This window comes from Aotus nancymaae, unplaced genomic scaffold, assembly GCF_030222135.1.
Source record: "Aotus nancymaae isolate 86718 unplaced genomic scaffold, 86718_ANA_hifiasm-v0.15.2.pri h1tg000019l, whole genome shotgun sequence".
NCBI lineage: Eukaryota > Metazoa > Chordata > Mammalia > Primates > Aotidae > Aotus > Aotus nancymaae.
In genome coordinates this window covers 45,639,721-45,661,747 of record NW_026988431.1, presented here as the reverse complement: position 1 = coordinate 45,661,747, position 22,027 = coordinate 45,639,721, and the positions used below count along the sequence as shown (strand labels likewise).

The 22,027-nt window shown below is 34.2% G+C and overlaps 1 protein-coding gene across 50 annotated transcripts in view; it reads right to left on the bottom strand.

Moving 5' to 3' along the window:
* MBNL1 (muscleblind like splicing regulator 1) overlaps positions 1-22,027 on the bottom strand; it is a 209,163-nt gene that overhangs the window by 120,165 nt on the left and 66,971 nt on the right. For 12 of the 50 annotated variants that reach the window (XM_064378833.1, XM_012437021.3, XM_021669543.2 and 9 more), the window contains exon 2: positions 1,396-1,515. The exons of the other annotated variants lie outside the window; for them this stretch is intronic. Coding sequence is in view for 5 of the 12 variants with exons in the window: in XM_012437021.3 (XP_012292444.1) it covers positions 1,396-1,401 (6 nt within the window). In the remaining 7 variants the exon portion in view is untranslated. The remainder of the gene's footprint in view (positions 1-1,395; positions 1,516-22,027) is intronic. 50 annotated transcript variants of the gene reach the window in all.

Sequence of the window (22,027 nt, the reverse complement as noted above, 5' to 3'; positions counted from 1 at the left end):
TGGCTCAAACTATCCTGTGTTGGGAAAAATATTTCTCCCCTCACCTGCAAAATATATATTCTAAGTGACACAGGAAATAAAAGCTACGCTGCAAAGCTTACTTATGTCTGATACGTCACTAAGGGTTAGACATTGCTATAAAATGAAATAAACCCTACCTTACAACATGGTAAGTACTGCCTAAGCACTTAGTATTTTCAATTTGAGGGAACTGGGATTTTATAAGAGAACAAGGAATCTAAATTTTCCTTTAAAAATACTTCTTCATCATATAGGCAGTGCCTAAGTTTAGATTTTGGCTTGAACCTAAACTTATTATTATTTTAAATATAATCATGTCAATGTGACAGGTCTGAATACAGAAAGACTGTATAAGCCTCTATGGAAGAATCCAAATGGAGGCTGACCTTTTTAAAAATGTAATAATTTGACTTTTTAAAATGTAATAATTTGTAATAATTATGTTGTTACTAAAGTGTCTTACATAAGATCAGATCATCTAAACAAAGGTTTTCGTAACTGTTGTTAAGCATCACAAGGGGAGAAATTTTTGACAAACGTGCTCACAATTGTATTTCCAGCACCCAATTTGCCTAGCAACCTGGTAGGTACTCGATAAATACTTATTGGCTGGTAATGCCACATGTGGAAAGGCACTCTTCAAAAAGAAGAATGGGGGAGAGGGAGTTGGACAAGTAAATCTGTTAAAAGTTGAAGTTAAATAAGTCTGTTCCCCCATGACTTTTCAGAATCTTTACTATGCCACTGTAAGTTCCCAAACATAACTGTTACAGTTTTTCTGGAATACCTATTAACCACAGAATAATAATTTCAAGAAAATTTAATCTCCATCTCTATGATTAATTTAAAATTCTTATTTCTTCTAATTTTTTAATAAAAGACAAAAATAAACTATTGACATGTTTGTGTCTCATATAATTCATAAAAGGAAAGACAATTTAGTATAAAATTCTATAATCTACTGTTGTGAAAAAAAGGTCCTCATTGAGAATTGAAAGCAGGAATAACTGCTTTCATATACTACAAAGTTATTTTTTAAAAATCACTGTGGTGCAAATCAAAAACAAGAGTAGAGACTAGTGACTAAGAAGTTACATGGAAAACTATGCTCCATCTACTGAAGTAGCAAACAAACTTCAGGATTAGTATTTCAAGTAGTGAAGCAGAGAATAAGTGAGAACTTTATTTATGGAACATGTATAGGATCACAAATCAGATCACTAATGTGAAAACCACAGTTCCTCTCCAAAACAGTTTCTAATGTACAAAATACCAGAGGCCATTTCCCATGGATGTCATCTCAGGCCTTGAGAGAGCAGGCCTACCCAAATGGTATCTTAGTAAACTGGCTCCCCAATTGCCTTATTCACTCACCAGCATCCATTAGCCAACTCCATGCTTTATCTTCCATAGATAAGATACGGCTTCTTCTTGCCATGGTGCCATGAAAAGGATCCAGAAGGTTTCCCTTAAACAACATTTCCTGAGTGACTGCTGCAGCACCAAGAGTAATGGATAGGCCAGGTCAGCCATTTTTCCTTCCCAGCAATATTAGCAGCAGCAGCAGCAGCAGAAGCTGGAGCAGACCATTTAGACCCACCTCCTTGCAGGATGCTAGCCAAAGCATTCTTGTTTACACCTAACACAGAGTTTGCCTGTATGTCTGCACCTTTTTCAGAGTGTCAAAACAGGTGTTTTCCTGTGATCATACTGAAAATCTGCTCCCCAAACAAGGCGATGAATACACTGTTACTATGAAATTCTAAGTTTCTACTCCTATGGCAAAAGATGCTCTTAAAAGTTTTCTTTATTATAAGTAAATCTTGATGAATCCTTTTTAAATTTTCATTCATCCTCCTCATTCCCAATAAGCAAATAATTATGTAAAACTTCCTGTTAATGAAAGAATGTTACCATATAAAATAAATGTCATATTCAATTTTGGCCATTTCTTTCATAACATTCTCTCTCTGCCATCTTGGCATAGAAACAGCTTTACTGAAAATCCTAATATTTTCATAATCTACAATACTCTAAACCAACAGGGAAATATTAGGTCTCAGACCTTTATTTTACAGAAAAAGCAATGACTTCCTTGCTTCATATTTCATTTCCATTTTGATGTTTTTTATTATTTGCTTTTTTTGCCAGTGTTGTTTGGTTTAACTAGTTGGCTACAATGTGGCTGGACAACAGAGTTAAGCAGGTTCCAACATTAACAATGCATTTACCTAACTGATTTATCCAGAGCTAAAATCCTATAGATATAAAAAGCATTTACAGTTTTTTTGTATAATTTAAATATCTCAACAAAGGATAAATTTAAAAAAAGGTTATTCTTTTCCTAATCATTTACCTATTACAGAAGAATTATAAATACCAAAGCATGTGTTCTCTACACAGCAGAGCATAACACTAGCAAAAAACATTAGCAAAACTGGAAAACTCTGTATAGGTAGAGTCTAAGTATAATGTTTCTCATATGTAAGTATCACTTCATAGTGTTCACTTCAACATTACAGAATTAAAACAATAGCTAAAAAATACTGTAGACTCATTAAGTGCCAAGCACTGTTCTCTGTGCTTTGTATGTGTTATCCCATTTAACTTTCATAACTCCTCCAACGATTAGATATTAGTACTGCTTCCATTTTAGAAACAAGGAAACTGAGGCTTAGTTAGGTTACATAACTTCTTCAAGGTCACAGTGATTTAAATCAATATCATATAGTTCCAGAGATGGAGCTCTAAATTATTTCATTAAAACTACATCACTGATTTTGATTTTCATTTATTTGTGTATTGCACATTTACTATTAACAAGACATTTTTTAATGTTTATATAAAATTAGAATTTAATAACAGCTAATAACATTAACAATAATGTAAACTTGTGTGCCCTGAAATTCCCCAAGTTCTTTACATGTATTAACTTATGTAAGAGTCACAATAACTTAACGAGGTAGATATGCTCCCATATAATAGGGCACATCTGATAAATCTGAGGCATCTAATATTAAGTTGCCAGAAGTTATACAACTAATGAGGAGCAAAGATAAAATCTAGACTCAGAGAATGCAGTTCCTGAAATTGTGGTTTTATACCCACCCTCTACTGCCTCTTGAAAACTGATGAAGTGTGAGAACTCTTCAAAGAGAGTAAGAAATGTCATGTCTGGCCAGAACCCTGGTGACAGGAGCATCTGATATCCCTGTCTTTTTTCAAAAACTTAATTATGTATAAATACGTACACAAGCTTATCTTATTATATGTGTCCATTTCTCTTAATGATATTTACTAGCTTAAGAAATAAACATTTTCTGTGATTCTCAGATTTTCAAGTCAAGGACAAATTCAGTTTTCACATTATTTTTCAAGTGTATCTTATCTTCAGAGGTATTAACAGGGCAGTAACATTATTACCATCACAGCATCTGTCATTCTGTTTTGGGGGATTACCACTGCTGCCAATAATACCTATATTTGATTCCCATCCTTGCAAAATTAATTTAATTGCATGCAGGGTCCAGACAATAATTGTGAGTTCAGAGAAAGATTCAGAAATCCAATGATTGTAAGATGTGGGCTGAAACCAACATTGGAGGAAGGTACTGCCTTAATTATTCAGCAGCTGAAATGACTTCCTTGAATCAGCTCTTGAGGACCCAAAGCCATCTGGGTAATTTCAGGCAGCTCAAATCAAATACTTAGATCTCCAAATTTTAAGACTGAGAAGCCAATGAATACTGAAACCAACCTATTTCTTTAGTTTGGCAGCAAGTCTAACTCTCTGGACTAATTTTGGCTATCTTTGGCTTTTTAAAAACTCTAACCTAATATAAAATAGCGTGCACACACATGCACGCACATGCACACGCACACACGCACGCACGCACGCGCACACATACACACACACACACAGAAAAACCATGAAAACTTCAGAGAGAAAATACTCAGTGAAGGTACCTCCCCCTGTCAGAATTTAGACATAAGCTACAGAAATACATCCATTTGGTGGCATTTATTGAAAAACGACTTATTTAGGTGCTCATGTGGCATAGCTTGAGGTGATGTGTCCTTTACAGTTTATTTACCTTCAATTATTTTTATAATAAAAAGTTATCAGAGAAGGAGATCTCTGTACCTAATTTCTAGACAACTATCTTTTCTGCAGATTTCTTGGGTAGTCATGTTATATATTGCACCCACATAAGCTTGATTTACTCTTTGGCTAACAAAAGATTTAAATTTGTTTCAGTCTCCAACTTTAACACTGAATTTAAGCAAAAATTATTCAAAAATTCTAGAAAGCACATTTTGACATCTTATGAGAGAGAAACAAAGTAACTCCACAGGCTTTTACATAAGATAGTTCATAACAAATGATTTTTCTGACCTTGGTATTACCACATGATAGGAGGAATCATGACTCATTTATCCAGTCATCTAAATCAATACAGATAGATATAGACATATAGATTCTGACTGCTCAACTTAACCACTATAGCTACAGTTCTCATTTCTCGTTGATATCAATGGCAATGTAATCAACCGCATATCAGTTTAAGTTTCTGATCATTTTAACAAACTTCGCTTTTAAAGATCTATCAAGGCCAGGAATCCCAGCACTTTGGGAGGCTGAAACGGGTGGATTACTTGAGGTCAGGAGTTCAAGACCAGCCTGGCCAATACGATGAAACCCTGTCTCTACTAAAAATGCAAAAATTATCTGGGTATGGTAGTGGGCACCTGTAAGCCCAGCTTCTTGGGAGACTGAGATAGGAGAATCACTTGAACTCAAAAGGTGAAGGTTGCAGTTAGCTGAGATCGTGCCACTGCACTCCAGCCTGGACAATAGAGTAAAAACTCTCCCTCAGTCAATCAATTAACAGTAGAAGTAATAGATGTAAATGAGTAAGGTAACAGTTTCTTATTCAAAAACTCTTACTGGGTCTATTTCCTTTTATTGAATTCCTTGAATATGCTCTTACCTAGAAACAAATAAATTAAAAAGCATAAACTCTAGGCCATATGTAGGTTAAAATAGGTGAAGTTATAGTGAGCTCCTCAGGTTCTTCTAGAAAGCAAACAACCCATCAATCTTTAACTAATACTAAGTCACTGGAATATGAACTAGCATCCTAAAAGTGAAAAGCTCTAATGGTGCACCACAAATTCCTGAGTCATTTTGTCCTCACAACTTTATGCTTTAAATAAAACTGGCTAAAGAAAATCTACAAGTGACTCAGTATGACTTAGTATTTCCAAATCAGGAAAAGGAAGGACTTTCAGTGTTTGAGATAAGGTTTGTTTCTATAGTTTGGAAAATAAACATTTCCTATTCAGTTATGCCCAGGGGTGGGTGGGTATGTGTGTGTGTGTGTGTGTGTGTGTAGGGAAAGGAGTGTCTTTGTGAGGGTGAGAAGAGAAGAGAGGGAATGAGGGAATAAGACAGGGAAGGAGAGAGAGAGAAGGAATGGAAAGAGAGAGAAAAGGAAAAAAGATTTTTAGCAGTATTTGGTGTTTATGTAAACTGTTTATTTTCTGCAAGAGTTAGAAGTTACCTCAGCAAATTATGTGTAAGTGAGCCATAGAAGGATTGCAATTTGTAATAAAATCAGTGCAAACAGCTTACCTGACTGCATGCAGTAGTTACTCCTTATCTATGGGGAATACATTCCAGGACCCCCAGAGGATGCCTGAAACCATGGACAGTAACAACCCCTAAATATACTGTTTTTTCCTATACATGCATACCTATGACAAAGTTTAATTTATAAATTAGGCTCAGTAAGTGATTAACAACAATAACTATAATAAAACAATAATTATACTGTAATAAAAGTTATGTGACTATGGTCTATTACTTTCTCTGTCCCAAAATATCTTATCGTGTTGTAGCATGGGTAACTGAACCCACATAAAGTGAAACTGCAGGTAAGGGGGGATTACTGTACTGCATTCTGTACTGCATTTCCATGAATTCAGTGATACAAAATGATGTATTCCATGTTGTTATATCAAATACTAATCTTAGGTGTCTAAATTAGATTTTTTAAAATTTCAATAGGCATATGCTATTTTCTGCATCTAAATGAAAGTAGCATTTTTTTTCCTGATATAAAAATGGGCAGATTTTGTCCTGGTGTCATGCTAATATAACTTCAGAGCTGGCAAGCATGTTGACTCAAGCCTATAACCCCAGCACTTTGGGAGGCTGAGGCAGGAGGATCACTTAAAGCCAGGAGTTTGAGATAACCCCAGAATTATCTACTTTGTTTAAAGTACATTTTAACTGGACATAGTGGTGTGGACCTATAGCCTCAGATCCTTGGGAGACTAAAGTAGGATTGCTTGAACCCAGAAGTTTGAGACTAGCCTGGCCAACACAGACACAGTCTCTATATAAATAAAATATATTAGAACAGTCAGAGTGGTTAAAAATGGGTTCAGCAAAATCTGTTTCACTAATGTCCCTAATACTGTCAGTAGAGACTAGGGATTAATGAGACTACCAATAAACACACATGCACTCACACACAAACACACACACAATATTTACTTTCTTGTTTTGTTATAAGGATTGCTAAATATTTTTGTATGACATAAACAGTTATAATTTATACTTTTTAGAAAATTCATAGAAATAATCCTTAAAATATTCAGGGATTGGTTCTCCTTTAGTTGTCAGATAAATGTAAAAGTGAAAATTATTTCAAACCAAATAGCACATATATCCCACGATATCCACAATGCTTTTATTTTATCCATTACTTGAAAGTAAAAGAACTTTGGCTTGTTTTGAAATATACATATATATAATATGTGTATTTCACAAAAATATATGTATATTTATATTTTTTGAGATAGGGTCTTGCTTCATTGCACAGGCTGGAGTGCAGTAGCTGATCATGGCTCACTGCAACCTCGACTTCCCAAGCTCAAGCAGTCTTCCTACCTCAGCCTCCTAAGTAGCTGTGACTTCAGGTGCTCATCACCCTGCCTGGCTAACTTTTTTTTCTTTTCTTTTTGGTAGAGACAGAGCCTTATTATGTTGCTCAGAGTGATCTCAAACTCCTGGGATTAAGTAACTACCCTGTCTTGGCCTCAGAAATATTTTTTCTTGATTCGCATTTGACATTGCTGTCTGAGAGAAGCCAAGTCAGTTCCACAAAGGAGTAAACATAATTTTTATTTTAACAGGCATTTTTTAATCCCTAACAGAACATTTTCTCCATTTTTGTTTTTGCTTATTGTTAATATAATCTTTAAATTTTGATATTAAATGCTACCTTTTCCCTTTTTCAAAGCCCAGTTTAGCTCCCAAATGAGCTCATATCTGTCTTTTAGCACTAGCACTTCCAGTTCCACATTCCTGTTTAAAAAACTTCGTCCCCTGCCCCCCACCTACTTTTTCCTTCCAGAAATGACTAATCTTCCTGTTATTCTACTCTGTCAGTTTTTCCCTTCTTTTTATGTTGCATAATGTTTACTTTTCAATAGCTCCTTTAATAATTTTACTACTGTCTCCCTTGGTACTAGCCTTCCGTTTTCAACAGATTAAAATAGCCAATATTTATGTATTAACAAACTTTTTTGTCAACTTTTGTGCTGTTTAGATTAAGCTATTTCCTCAAATAAAAATATAACTACTCTTTTGATAGAGTAAATATTATTTTTAAAAAATCCATGTGTTGATCTTCAAAGTTAAATTCAATATAAGTTTTAGAATCATCAGATACCACAATTAAAGGCCTTAGCTTTCAAATTTCCTGATAAGGTGCTCCAGCAAAGCAAACAAAATTTCACTCCTTTTAAAGATCTCCTTTTTCTAGTACTTCTCTGTAATATCATAAAGCATGTTAGCAAAACCTTATACATACAATGTAAACTTTCTCCATTCTAATTTTTAATTATAAAATACATTTTAATTATATGTCAATAATTTGCCCCCACACTAATCTTAAATAACTATAACAGCTATATCACATTATCTGAACATGAGTAAAAGCTGAGTAAAAAGCTTTAGAGAAAATGCCTCACAAGATTTTTAGAATTACAATAATTAAATAATTATTATAAAATTCACAGCACAGTATCACATGCCTAATAAAATAACAGCATGGCATAACCCCAGATTAACAGTGCATCTTTTGGTGAATTCAGCATTATATTATATTTTTTGTGTCACAGTCACAGGATCCCTTGAAGACAATAGTGTGTTACTTAGTCTTACTTACATTTTCTATCAATATAAAAAGTTCACAAGCCTTTAGAAACTGTACATTTTCTAAAATCCAACATAACCCTTAATAAATCTTGGCAAAACACACCCTATAGGAGATAAAGACATCCCTGAAATTTCACTCTAATTTACTGAATATAGAAGTCAAATTAAGTTCAAATGTTTGCTTACATTAAAACAGCACAGTATCTTATTTACTTTTAATCTTGGAGGAATTCTCATTATTCTCTCTTCAATTCTCACTTCTTCAAAAAAATTAATAAAACCTTCCTTGTTTGTCACATATTGTGTCCTAAACAGAAATATCTGAGTTTTCCTTTGGTCAGCAAGAACAATTTGACTTTCAAATCCCTTTACTGCCACTATTTTAGACACTAAGGCCAAAAATTCCAAAGAGAGCTAAAAAAAATTGCTAGTTAAAATGTGTAGTATATGACACCAAATATTATAGTTCACCAAATCACATTAATATACATCAGGTTCAATTTTTCAAATCACATCATGAGTAGAAAAGAAAGCCAAACTATATATTCTAGGAAAAAAGCAGCTGGGCAAGGTGGCTCAAGCCTGTAATCCCAGCGCTTTGGGAGGCCAAGACACACAGATCACTTGAGGTCAGGAGTTTGAGACCAGCCTGGCCAACATGGTGAAACCCCATCTCTACTAAAAATACAAAAATTAGCTGGGCATGGAGGCACACGCCTGTTATCCCACTTACTTAGGAGGCTGAGGCAAGAGAATCGCTTGAACCCAGGAGGTGGAGGTTGCAGTGAGCCAAGATCGTGCCACTGCAGTCCAGCCTGGATGACAGAGTAAGACTCTTCTCTCAAATTTAAAAAAAAAAGAAAAGAAGAAAAGAAAAAAGCAGAGCTCATATCTATATCCTCAGGGATCAGCACAGAGCTTGATAAAAAGACAGATGCCCAATATATATCTTCTGAGTAAATAAATTCAATCGTGCAGAGACACATTAATGATAAACAAAAAGGAAGAACACTTTTCTGAGAATACCTCCATAGGAAGCAACGTGATTAAAACATATTAATAAAAGAAAATCAGGAAAAGCAAATCAAAGAATTTCTCAGCCAGGAGCGGTGGTTCATGCCTGCAATCCCAGCACTTTGGGAGGCCAAGGCGAGAGGATCACTTGAGGTCAGGAGTTCAAGACCAGCTTGGTCAACATGGTAAAACCCTGTCTCTACTAAAAATAAAAAAAATTAAAAAAATAGTTGGGCATAATGGTGCATGCCTGTAATCCCAGCTACTTGAGAGGCTGAGGCAGGAGAATCACTTGAACCCAGGAGGCAGAGGTTGCAGTGAGCCAAGATTGCACCACTGCACTCCAGCCTGGGCGACAAGAGCAAAATTCTATCTCAAAAAAGAATTTCTCCAAGGGAAAAGTTTTTTTTAGAAAAATTTATTAGCATCCTTGAATACATGTGTAACTTTATTTAAATCTTACATTTGAAGTGAATATCTGATTCTGAAAATTGATAAATAAAAATCATGCATTTTCTCCCTTTTCCTGATATAAACTAATTTGAAGTTGCCATTAGTTACTAAGAAAAGTTCTTTATGAAAAAAATTCTTGATAATAAATGTACCAGTAATTACATAATTAAAAGTCACCATTTTGCAATCCCTAAAAAATATCATGGCTACAAAATAATCAACAATGAGGTAAAATCACTGGATCCAAGTCTGATGAAGAACTTTATAAGGATTGGCCCAGGCCAACCTGATCACTGATAGACTGCAACGTCATTAAAAGTAGGGATAACTAAAATTATGTTCTCTCAATATGATGAAATAGAAAGTATATAGAACCTTCTAGGAAATGTTCTTCCCAAATAATGATAAATAACATTAAAGTTAAACTCGACTCTAACTTTTAGTTTACAGAATATAAGGATGATGGAGTAACAAGCTAAATGACACCATAGTGAAGAAATCAGATAATTCAGAATTTCAGACATTCTCCAGGACAATGACTTGAATTTTTCTTTTTTTTAAAGGCATGAGGGGAAAAGGGAAGAACAATTGTTACAGATCAAAAGAATCTTAAAAGACAGAAAACCCAAATGAACTGTAGATGCTGACTGGAAAAATGTACCTATTAAAAAAAAAAAGACATTGCTGTGGCAATCAGAAAAAGTTAAACATAAAACGGCTATCAAATGATACAATAAAATTATTGTCAATTGGCAGGCATAGTGGCTCACACCTGTAATCACAGCACTTTGGGAGGCTGAGAGGGAGGATCACAAGGTCAGGAGATCCAGACCATCCTAACCAACACGGTGAAATCCTGTCGTTATTAAAAAATACAAAAAATTAACCAGGCATGGTGGTCAGCACCTATAGTCCCAGCTACTCAGGAGGCTGATGCAGGGGACTCTCTTGAACTGGGAGGCAGAGGTTACAGTGAGCCAAGATGGCATCACTGCACTCCATCCTGGCAAAAGAGCAAGACTCTGTCTCAAAAAAAAAAAAAAAATTATTGTCAATTTTCATAGATTTGGAAATGACATTATATTTAAGTAAGTTCTTAACTGTTAGAGATGCTACTGAAGAAGTATAGGTAACACGATAGGATGTCTGAGACTTGTTTTAACATACAACAGGGATAAAAGGAGTGTGAAAGTTAATAAAACAAGAAGGCCAAAATGTTGGTTGATACACACATGAATACATGCATACAAAATGCTGACTGACAGATATACAGAGGAGGTTGCTAGATTGTTTTCTCTAATATTATGTACATTTAAAAATTGCCATAAGAATTTTTTAAACTTACAAAAAAAGACAGAAATCACAGCAAAAAAAAAAAAAAAAAAAAAAAGAGTTCGTGTGTAGAAGAGTAAACAAGGATTTTTTTTTTATATTTCTGACCTGAAGTCCCAAAACCTGGTTTACAAACTTGGCTTTGCTACTTACAACCTTGCCTAGGTGACCTAAATCAATGTATTTGTACGTATGTACATAAATGTCCATATGTGTAGCATGAAAATAACTGACTGACTTACAACAAAAAATATAGGTATGTAAAAATTAATTATAAACTAAAAAAATTAAAATAAAGATATCTTCAATATATTTTGTGTTTACCTTCATGTCACAAGTGTATGTATTATCTTTTCAACCAAATAGTAAGGTCTCTATGAGCGAAGTCCATGTTTTATTCCTTTAACCAACAACCATTCAATGTACACTTCCAGTAGTTCTACTATGTGTCAAGCATTTCTTACTAAGAGGGTAAGAACACAAAGGCAGTAAGTCATAGGCTGTGAAATCAAATGTAGAGATGGAGTAAGATGCATATTACTTAGTACATAGTACAATTAATTATACATAGTACAATTATGATTTGTACTCCAAACTACATAAGCAAAGAGACAAAACCATTATGTCGCTAGGTCTAGAGTGAGGAGAAGCTTTCTAGAGGAGACACTGTATGAATCAAATATAAATATGAACAAGGTCTGCAAAACTCACGTAGGAAGAAAAAGAGTCCCAGGCAGAAAGATCAAAAAACAAAAACAAACCAATGAAAAAAAAAAAGCGCATTACATGGGAACATCAAAAGAAGTCATCTGCCGCAGGTCAATGTGGCTAATACTCAATGTGAGAGGCATTGAGTCTCAACAGATGACCCATTGTACACATCAAAATACTAGGTAGTGGGATCAATAAATATATATTAATTAAAGTACCGAGAGATCAGAGGTAGCATTACTTGAGTGCTCAGTCCAGGTCATTATATATGCATTAAAATAAGCATTTCTTATTCAACCTCGCATCAATCCCAAGGTACCTGCAATTATTATCCCTGTCTTACAGATAAGGACACTTGGGCACATAAAGGCTAAGTAATTTGCTTAGTTACTCAGTTGAATTGGTATAGTGAGTGATGTCCTTAGTGTTTCAAACAACAATATATCTGGAAATAAAATTCTACATGGCTATTCCTCATAATAAAAGTGTTTAAAAAACAAACAAAAGGAAAGATAATACTGTAAACAGTAAGTCCTACTAAAGGGTTAATAAGTGACTGTCTAGGAGAGGGCAGAACCGTGTTTGTAGCATCTGCCAATTTACAAAGTATAAACACTCTCACCATAGCCAATTTTAACCTACCAACAAAGACATCACTGAACATGGAATTGGGAAGAGGTCTCAACGTGAGCCAGTTCCAGCACTCCACTGCCTGCAACCTTCAACAAGCTATACAGGCAGAGTGACTTTAAAAAACTAATTACATGACCAGTAAGGTAACAAGTAAATCAAACAAAAGGTGCGACTGCTATCTCTCTTTTTTGCAAGACTGTATATAAGTCAATTTATATTTGAAATAAACTCCTAAGCAATATGATGTGTGAAAGGCAATGAAAATGAATAATTCATAGAGATTCCTCAAAGTAACATATATTTTCTATGAACGACAGTTGACATTTAAAAAGTATTCTTCATATGTGATTAATGAACTGTTATTAGTAAGTGATTTCCTGCTAAAAGATTCCTCCCTCAAGGGGCAACACAAGAGGATTTATTTCTAACTAGAGAAGTTGAAAATGAAAGCACAGCTGAAAGAAATGAAGTTATCTGGGTCAGCAACAGATACTGCCACTGAAAACAGGGGTATAATTTTTGCATACCTTGTGCTCTCAAAGTACATGTCATATAAAAAGTATTGAATTAACAGTGATCAGAAGAAAAGAGGGAACAAAACCAATCACAGAACTAGATTTTTTTGACTAACTATAGTCATTAGCTGTATAACAACACTTCAGTCAACAAAGGACCAGATATATGATGGTGGTCCCATAAGATTACAATGGAGCTAAAAAATTCTCACCACCTAGTGACATTTATAGCCATCATAAACTCATGGCACAACACAATTATCTTTTCTATGTCTGAGTATGTTTTGATACACAAATACATAACATTATATTATAACTGCCTACAGTATTCGATATGTAATAGGCTATATAGATTCGTAACCTAAGAGCAACAGGCTGTACCATATAGCCTAGATGTGTGGTAGGCTATGCCATTTAGGTTTGTGTAAGTATACTCACTGATGTACACAAAACAATGAAATACCCTAATGACACTCAGAATGTATCACCATTGTTAAGACATGATGTGTGTGTGTACATATATTTTTTGAAATTATTTATAGTTAGTAAATATATATTTTTATAAAACGGAGTTCAAATTATTCATATTTGTATGTTTATACTATTTCTTTAAAAAATTCCTTTATTATTTAACAATATTGTTGAATGAATAAGTCTAGTTAAGTGAATTTTATATGAGTATAAAAGGGAGTTTGAATGATTACTATATTGATCCTATCACTTGTTTAAGTTCCTTTATCATTTAAAAATAATATCCAATGAATAAGTATACCTGGATAAATTTCAGATTAAATATAAAATCAATTTTTTACATAGAATGCAAATGCAATGTTAAAGAGAAGTAACCAGTAATTGCAAAGCAAAAAAGAAAAATTCAAAAAAAAAAAGAAAAAAGAAAAATTCTCCATAAGTTTACTTAAGCATCTAGCAAACTGAAACCAGAATATCCCCATTTTTGGCATGTGGCAAGTCTGCTGCTGACCTGTTAGCTGAATCTGGCTCCCAGGAACCAACAGCCTATTACTTAACAGTACCCTGGCTTAAAGAGACTCGATAAAACAAATGCAATTCACTAACACTGTCTCATGCTTATCAAATTCATATGCAAAACAAATGCAAAAGGTGCTTGTGAGCCGCGTTAGAGTCTATATATGTTGCTTTCTGATGTTCTTGTCACAGTGGTAGGATGCAGAAATCTTTTATTAGGTCAATTTAACTATTGATTTCTACTCCTAATGCTTATAAATGGCAGAAAAATGTAACTTTTTCAGTCTACTGCTGCAGGGGAGAAAAACCTCACAGAATCAGTGATTATAAATGGAAAAAAAATCAATCAATACAACTGTTACATAAAATAACTGATAAGTCACTACATATCAAAATTGACATTTTTTTCCCCAGCCAGTTATCAAACTGAGATGACAATATAGATGTATTTTTTTAATCTTTGTGATATCATAATTAGAAGAATTCAAGTTAAATGATTTTAGTGTTCTATATAAAAGGCTAGTTTGCATTTCTGTGACATAGCCTTTCAAAAAGGGAACTGCATCAATTTTTAATGAAATGCATGACCTAACTTACAACTGTTAATGACTATAATTAGTCTAATAGTTTATGTTTTTTTAAATCTTGGGGATGGGGCAAGTAAAGTTATGGCACGAGTCAGGAGCTTGAACTCTGGTGATGTACTACATTCCATTTCATTTTAAATTTAATACAAATAAAGCAATATTTATTGGAAGCCTGCAATGTGTTAGGCTTAAGATGACTAAGACACAGCCCTATAAAGCTTCCAGACAGGGACATGGAGTTAAAAACCCAACAACAATGGTCTATATTAACAGTATGACAGAGTACTAATGTTTTTCTCTTGTCATGGCATTTTTATGCAGTAGAAAAATACAGTTTAAAAAAAGTCTGTTTTCATTATTTTAAAAATTTCTATACTATAGTAATATTACCTGGCTTTTAAAACAGTATCTAATACAAGAATAAACAGACTCTGGGTTCGGGATAAAGAGATTCTCTTAGGAGATTACTGATATGTCCAGATTTAAAAAACAAAGAACCACCATAACAACAACAACAACAACAAAACCTCAGGATAAAATAAATACCACTATCTCTTTCAGTTAGTTTGAAAGTAGATCTGAATACATTTTCTTTTGAAATTGACATGTCACTGTGTGCAATACAAATAGAAAACAAGACTGGAAATACACAAAGGCAGAATTAAGAATTACTGAGAGAAAAAATCCCTTAAAATTTGATAGAGAGAGGCACGCCAGGCTTGATCTAATGTCTCTTGAGCATTTTAATTATTTCCCAACTTGCAAGATTAGAATTAGACCAGCTTCTCAATCACTAACAAATAAAATAAATGCAGAAGGAAGACCTCTACACTCATCTCTTTTAAATACTGCATGAACAAGAGGCTTACTGTTCAAGACATTAAGTATTGCTTGATGCCAAGATATTCTATAAAGTTGTATCATTTCAAGATTATTACCAGGAACTCATCTCCTCTGAAAACTCACCCTATTTGCAGAAAAGGATAGAACTAAAATAATGGATTAGCAGAACTTTACTCTCTAAGTAAAGTAAATGACTTTTATAAAATCTGAAGTTCACTGAAGAAGGCCAGTAAGTCTCAATGAGTAACATATTATAATGCTCAAGTGGTGATTGTAGCATTTGTTACCAGCTACATAATTACTCTATTCCAAGTCTTAATGAGCCTGAAGCACTAAATTTTTAATTCTCCCTGATGATCCTCTTCAAAGTGGATAAATGTAGGTTTCTCCTCAAATACTTAATTGTCAGTACTACTGGCACCAACACACAATCTAGAACACTTTTTACTCTAGAACTTTTCAGCTCTTTTAAAAATAGCTTATATCATACAGTTCTTAAAATAATTATTGGAGAGAAAAAATAAGGAGCAAGTTAGTAAGTGTCAGAGTCTAGAGACTTAAACTTTTTGGAGGCTTGGATTCTCTTTTCTACTCCAGATTAAAGACTGGATAAAAGTAGAAGTTGCAACACTATAAAGTATTCACAGTTGGAAGACAAACAAATTTTTTTCTAAAATTAGAGTATGGAGAAATTTAAGTGTAACAGAGATACAGGAATCTCTCAACAAATACCATGTCTTTATTAGTGCTATTAGTTTGATAATAAAAACAATAATAATTATACTAGTAGTCTGGTTTCCAGAATGTTCCTCTCATAATAAGTACCAATACTAACCAAAACTCTTCTCAATATTCTCAGTAGAGTCAGAAAAGATTTAAAAAAAATCAACACTGATAATGTTTCTATCCTGGCAGTATCATTTCTCCCAATGCAACCTTTGAAAGCTAAATATTATTCTGTGTTAATCTGAATAGTTTTCCAACAAAGCACCCTAATGAAAACAGAGTTCATACTGTCACCAAAACAACTGTATTGTGCCACTGCACAGGCCAATTTATCATTCCCCTCTGAGACATGGACTGTATATACAGCTATCATATCAGGAAGACTGACTAGGTCCCTATGTGCTGCTTGCACAAGATAACATACAAAACATGGCATGAGTCCAAAGAAAGGCCTGTTCTAGAAATTTACATAAACAGAATATAAATAGTCCATTATAGTGCCAGAGCAATTTAACTGGATGAGTCCCACCAATAAATGAAGGATGCTGACTCCTCAGAGAAACATTTTATGAGTAGTTATATGTTACTGTCCAGCAAATGTCCTATTACATAAAAAGAAATTCTCTAAACTTGAATTTAAAAGCACATAAAATCTGCTCACAATTATTGGTCATAGTCTGGAAGAAACGTTGCATTCAATTCACTAAACACTTAATGAATGCCAAGGATATTCAAAACACCATATACATAGAAGTGATTAATGCAAGCTTCCTGTTCTTAAGAAGCTTATAAACTTGTGGGGGTTAGAAACAAGTTACAAATTAACTGCAAAATCAGGAATAATGTATTTTATTTTGTGACACATAAAAGGTAAGGAAATGCCAAAAAGTGAAGCTATTCATTTCCATGAAGGATGTTTCATTTGATGATCACTGTACAACAAGGGTCTCAGGAGTGAGAGCACAAACACAGAATTAAACTCTTCTGTCAACTGCAACCACAGGTTGGCTACAGATTGAAGAGTTGGACAAAAATCAAAAAGGCATCTGTAAGAATCAATTGGCCATACAGAATTTAAATGTTGAGCATTGCATATTTTATTATAATTTTAAATTGTCTTCCATATCCTTTATATCAGTAAATTTTATAATAAAGCAAAATGTATATTCATGTATTTTTTTTGGATGTATGAAAACAGCAAAACAAATAAACAAACAAAAAACAATATAAAAATTTAATGCCACCAGTAACCAAGGCCTCAGAACAGTGAAGAAAGTTTTGTCACTTGGACTTGACCTTAATAGCAGTTTTCATCTGTCAGGTTTGTCAGTGATGCCATTTTCATGAAATGAAGACAGCATATTCTAGTTTTTGCTGTAATTTATCACTAGTCACATTTAAAGGGTCTTAATGACCTCAAGATCTTTATGATATGATTAAACCCTAACCTCACCACTCCTTGGTTCCCTATCTGTAAAACTAATGAACTGCATGACATCATTTCTAAGGACTCTTCTGACAGCAATTCCAACACACTAAATCACTAGAGTTCAATGCTGAAAGTGACAAATGAAAAAAATCATCTCTAAATACTAAACAAAACCATTAAACATTGCACGAGCAACCTTTTAAAATGCAAAGAAAAAACTAATTTTAAACTTAGGCCCACAAAAAAGGTTTTCCATGAAACTAAATCTAGCACCTGAAGTTTTCATTCTTAACATATTTTAAAAGCTTTGATTATATGAAGACTTGACTACTCATTGAATTGTCTCTCCAAGTTACTCTAGTAAAAAGCAGAACCACAGCTGAATCTCAATTTTTTTCAAGCTACTTCAAAAATGCTAGAGGCACATCCAGTAGTACAAATAAAAATAAGATTAGTAGGTTGTATTCCAAGTTTTAAATATTAACATGATATTGAATAATCTCAATCATCAGGGGAGTTTAAATAGGCAGAATATTATCATTTGAACTGGCTGCAGTCTGTGAATGACCGTAGAGTGTCTTTTTTTGAATCTGGATTGATTTTACTTCTGTTCTTCAAATTGACACAATAATAGCTAGTCACAGCTTAGAAACAAGATTTGCAGCCTGTCCTTTCAAAGATCTATGCAGTAATGATAAACCCAGTGGTCTGAATCCATCAAGCTCATGCTAAGCACTATGTCTCTGGGTGAATAGTTGCTGCTGGACAATGAATCTTTTCAAACTACCTAGAATAGAATCTGTAAACCACGAACAAATGATTCTCCATCGATCAAGTCCTATTTTAATTCAAATGCAGTTTAGAACCACACAGTGGAATAAATTTGCAGAAATTTTATAAACTTAAAACATTTTATCTTTATTTTATGATAATGCAGTTTTACTTGTGCTGATGAAATAAAAAACACAGCTCAATAAATATAATCTCCAAAATTCTACCATGAATTGAAACTTGTAATGGTGAGGCATAGTTTCTTGTTGAGTTTCAAGACAACATTGCAAATAGAGTAAGCAGTATCCTTTTTAAAAAGTTTTGTCATAAGATAAATACATTTTAATGATCAAACCACTTTCTGAATGTTTGTAACTTGAGACTGCTTTTTTTCTTCCAATGTTGAACTGTTTTTCTCTAGAACAGTTTCTAAGAAAAATATTTTTCAGCTAGTCATAAGAATGACTTCCTTAGCAGCCCTTTCCTTTGTACCATTAAACAGTCTGGAAAATTGCTTGCTTGACTCATTCACACTGTCAAAATATACTACAGGCTAAGACTGACCATCAATTTTCTCTGTACCCTATAACAACACACCCAATTTATGCATGAAGTTCTAAAGTAACAGCACTTGGCGTCTTAGGACTACTTTCATACGTTAATATTTTGTAAAACTATATTCACACAGGCTAATCTGTTCATTTGTTGTATCTAAAGAATACCATTTGTTGTACAAGAAAGCTGTATACATTTAATTCCACTACAATTACAGGGTAAAAAAATTAAATGAAAGAAATAAAGCCCTTAGGTTATAATACATCCTTTATCATCTTTTTGAACATCTATTTGAAAACGGAACTTGATCAATGAAGAATCATTTGTTTGTGGGTTTACAGATTCTACAGGTTACAAGTAAGGATCAATTAGAAACACAAAGAGAAGACATCAGACTTATTTGGAGAAAACTCTATGGAGTTATTTTGAGATAAAAATAAAATAAAATAAAATAAGCCAGGCATGATGGCTCATGCCTGTAATCCCAACACTTTGGGAGGCCAAGCTGGGTGGATCGCTTGAGTTCAGTAGTTCAAGACCAGCCTGGGTAACATAGAGAAACCCCATCTATACAAAAAAATATAAAAATCAGTCCAGCATGGTGGTGTATGCCTATAATTCCAGATACTTTGGAGGCTGAGGTAGGAGAATCACTTAAACCCGGGAAGTGGAAGCTGCAGTGAGCCAAGATTGCACCACTGTATTCCAGCCTGAGTAACAGTGAGATTGTCTCTAAAAAAAGTTTTTTAAAGGAATAAAAATTACAAAATTCTTTATACAACTAAAATAGTCATGAAGTCATACCAGGAAGTCACAGAACTCTACATAAATTTATAAAAATCTTTAAAAGTTAACCATTATTTTATCAACTGGCTGATTTGTTATCATTAATAAAGGAAATTAATAAAGCAAAATGGAAGATTTGTAGTGAATGGAGACTTGCTAATTACAACCAATGTGCCATCAAGTAGCTTTTGTTTGTTTGTTTTTTAGGGACCAGAAATCATAGGAAATGGTATTTATAAAGAAAAATTTTTATTTTTTTAATCAGAAACTTAATGGGGAAATTTATGAAACAGAGTTACTCTACCTTCTAAATATGAATAAGAAATTACTAAGTAGGTGAGAAGGTTATTTCATCCTCTTAATCTTTTTTTTTTGAGACGGAGTTTTGCTCTTGTTACCCAGGATGGAGTGCAATGGCGCGATCTTGGCTCACCGCAACCTCCGCCTCCTGGGTTCAGGCAATTCTCCTGCCTCAGCCTCCTGAGTAGCTGGGATTACAGGCATGCGCCACCATGCCCAGCTAATTTTTTGTATTTTTAGTAGAGACGGGGTTTCACCATGTTGACCAGGATGGTCTCGATCTCTTGACCTCATGATCCACCTGCCTCAGCCTCCCAAAGTGCTGGGATTACAGGCGTGAGCCACCACGCCCGGCCTTAATCTTTTAAAAATTCATCCACAGTGTTAAATAAGAAAGCAAAGCCAAAAACAACAACAACAACAACAAAAAAAAACAAAAAGGAAGAAGAGGAGGAGGAGAAGGCAAAGCCAGCTCTATCTGAAAGTCTGGAGCATGTGAAAATTTCCAGATGGTTTTATCCTTAGAAGATAAATACATCTTCTCTATAGATCGAGAAGTCATGGCAAAAATACTATGTTCCCTGAACCTTTCAGCAGTATTACAGTAATGGTTGTTGATCAGAGGCACACAGCTTTTAAAATATATATCTGCCCATGTCTGTTGCTTTAGAAATTCCAACCAGGTGATGGAGCAAGCGGTGGGGTGAGAGGATAAATAAATATAAATAAATATATTCTAAGCCTCTTCTGCTTTGTGCAGGCAAGAAGCCTGGAAAAGTACCTGAGAAGCTGTTTGCACACAGTGGGCATGCCATGCAAGCTGCTGACTCACATGGAATTAAGTGGATCCTGCTATTAGTACAGCTGATCACTAGGCAAAAGAAAGATTTAGGTCTAGTAGGTATTTGCAGCAAAGTGGTTCCACTGGCAAAATCTCTTATACTCTCTACTTTCAATGCTGAGTTTTCACATCTCTACTGTTAAAGTTCAGAACTGACAAGTCTGAGGCCACAGGTTTAAACGTGCATTTTTTAAAAGGCAGCCATAATTGTTTATGCTCCCTCATTCTTCAAAATTCATATGCTAAGCCAGATAAATCAGAGGTAGCAAGAGGTTACAGATCAAAAAGCCCTGAAAGGTATTAATACAGGGAGAGAGTGGTACTTCTTCAATTTATCCCGAAGCAAATACATCTTGAAAAGTCAAGCAAACCCTTGGGGCCACAAGGTGACCAGGAAGAATTGATAAGGAGTACTTCATTAATATTACAGTTATTTTTGTTATGAGAATTTCAGTAATTTTTCCTGATTTAATATTTCCATAAGACGTGTGTGTGTGTCTGCACACGCGTGCACACACGCTTTGCCTATTGATATTATCTGTAGAAACTTGTCTGCTGGAAAATGTTTCTTTAACTTTGGTTTGGCTCCTGCTTTGGAGCTGATGGGAAATAACTTTTCCATGGATTAGAGCCAACTGAGCTGCTAAAACAAAAGGTAACATTCATTAGAGAAACATGACACCATGATCTCATTCTGAAGGTTAATTTTCTTCTACATTAAGTGTGAATTGTCTAAAGCTTAGAAAATCCAAACTACATAATAACGTGAAAGAAAATAATACTGGCCTTATCTTAAATGTTATTACATGGAAATTTCTTTTATAAAACTATGAAACATAAAACAAAACTGTAGTAAACAAAAAGAACTTATCAGATTCTTAATAATTTAGCTTAATTTTCTCTCTGTAATTTCCTACCAACATACACAAAACACCTTGCTTATTTTTTCTTATATACAGTAATAGGGAGTTTCCATATAAAACTCTTCTTAAAGAGAATGTATTTTTCTCAATAAAACATGACTATCTAAAGGTGTTAAATACCCCAATTTTTAAAGGAAATGTAGAGAGAATATGTTTTGTTTTACAAAGCATCTGCTAACCAAATACCAACTGACTACTCAATTCCAGGAAAGCCTTACCGCACCATTTTTGGCAACTGCCAAAAAGCTGAAAACAAATTTTATGTTCCCTGCCCTCAGAGGTCCTCCTGTACTTTCTCCTAATTGTTTCACAACATGTTAAAAGCCTGAAACAGCCAACTCAATTAAACAGGCTACAAGCATCCCCTTTG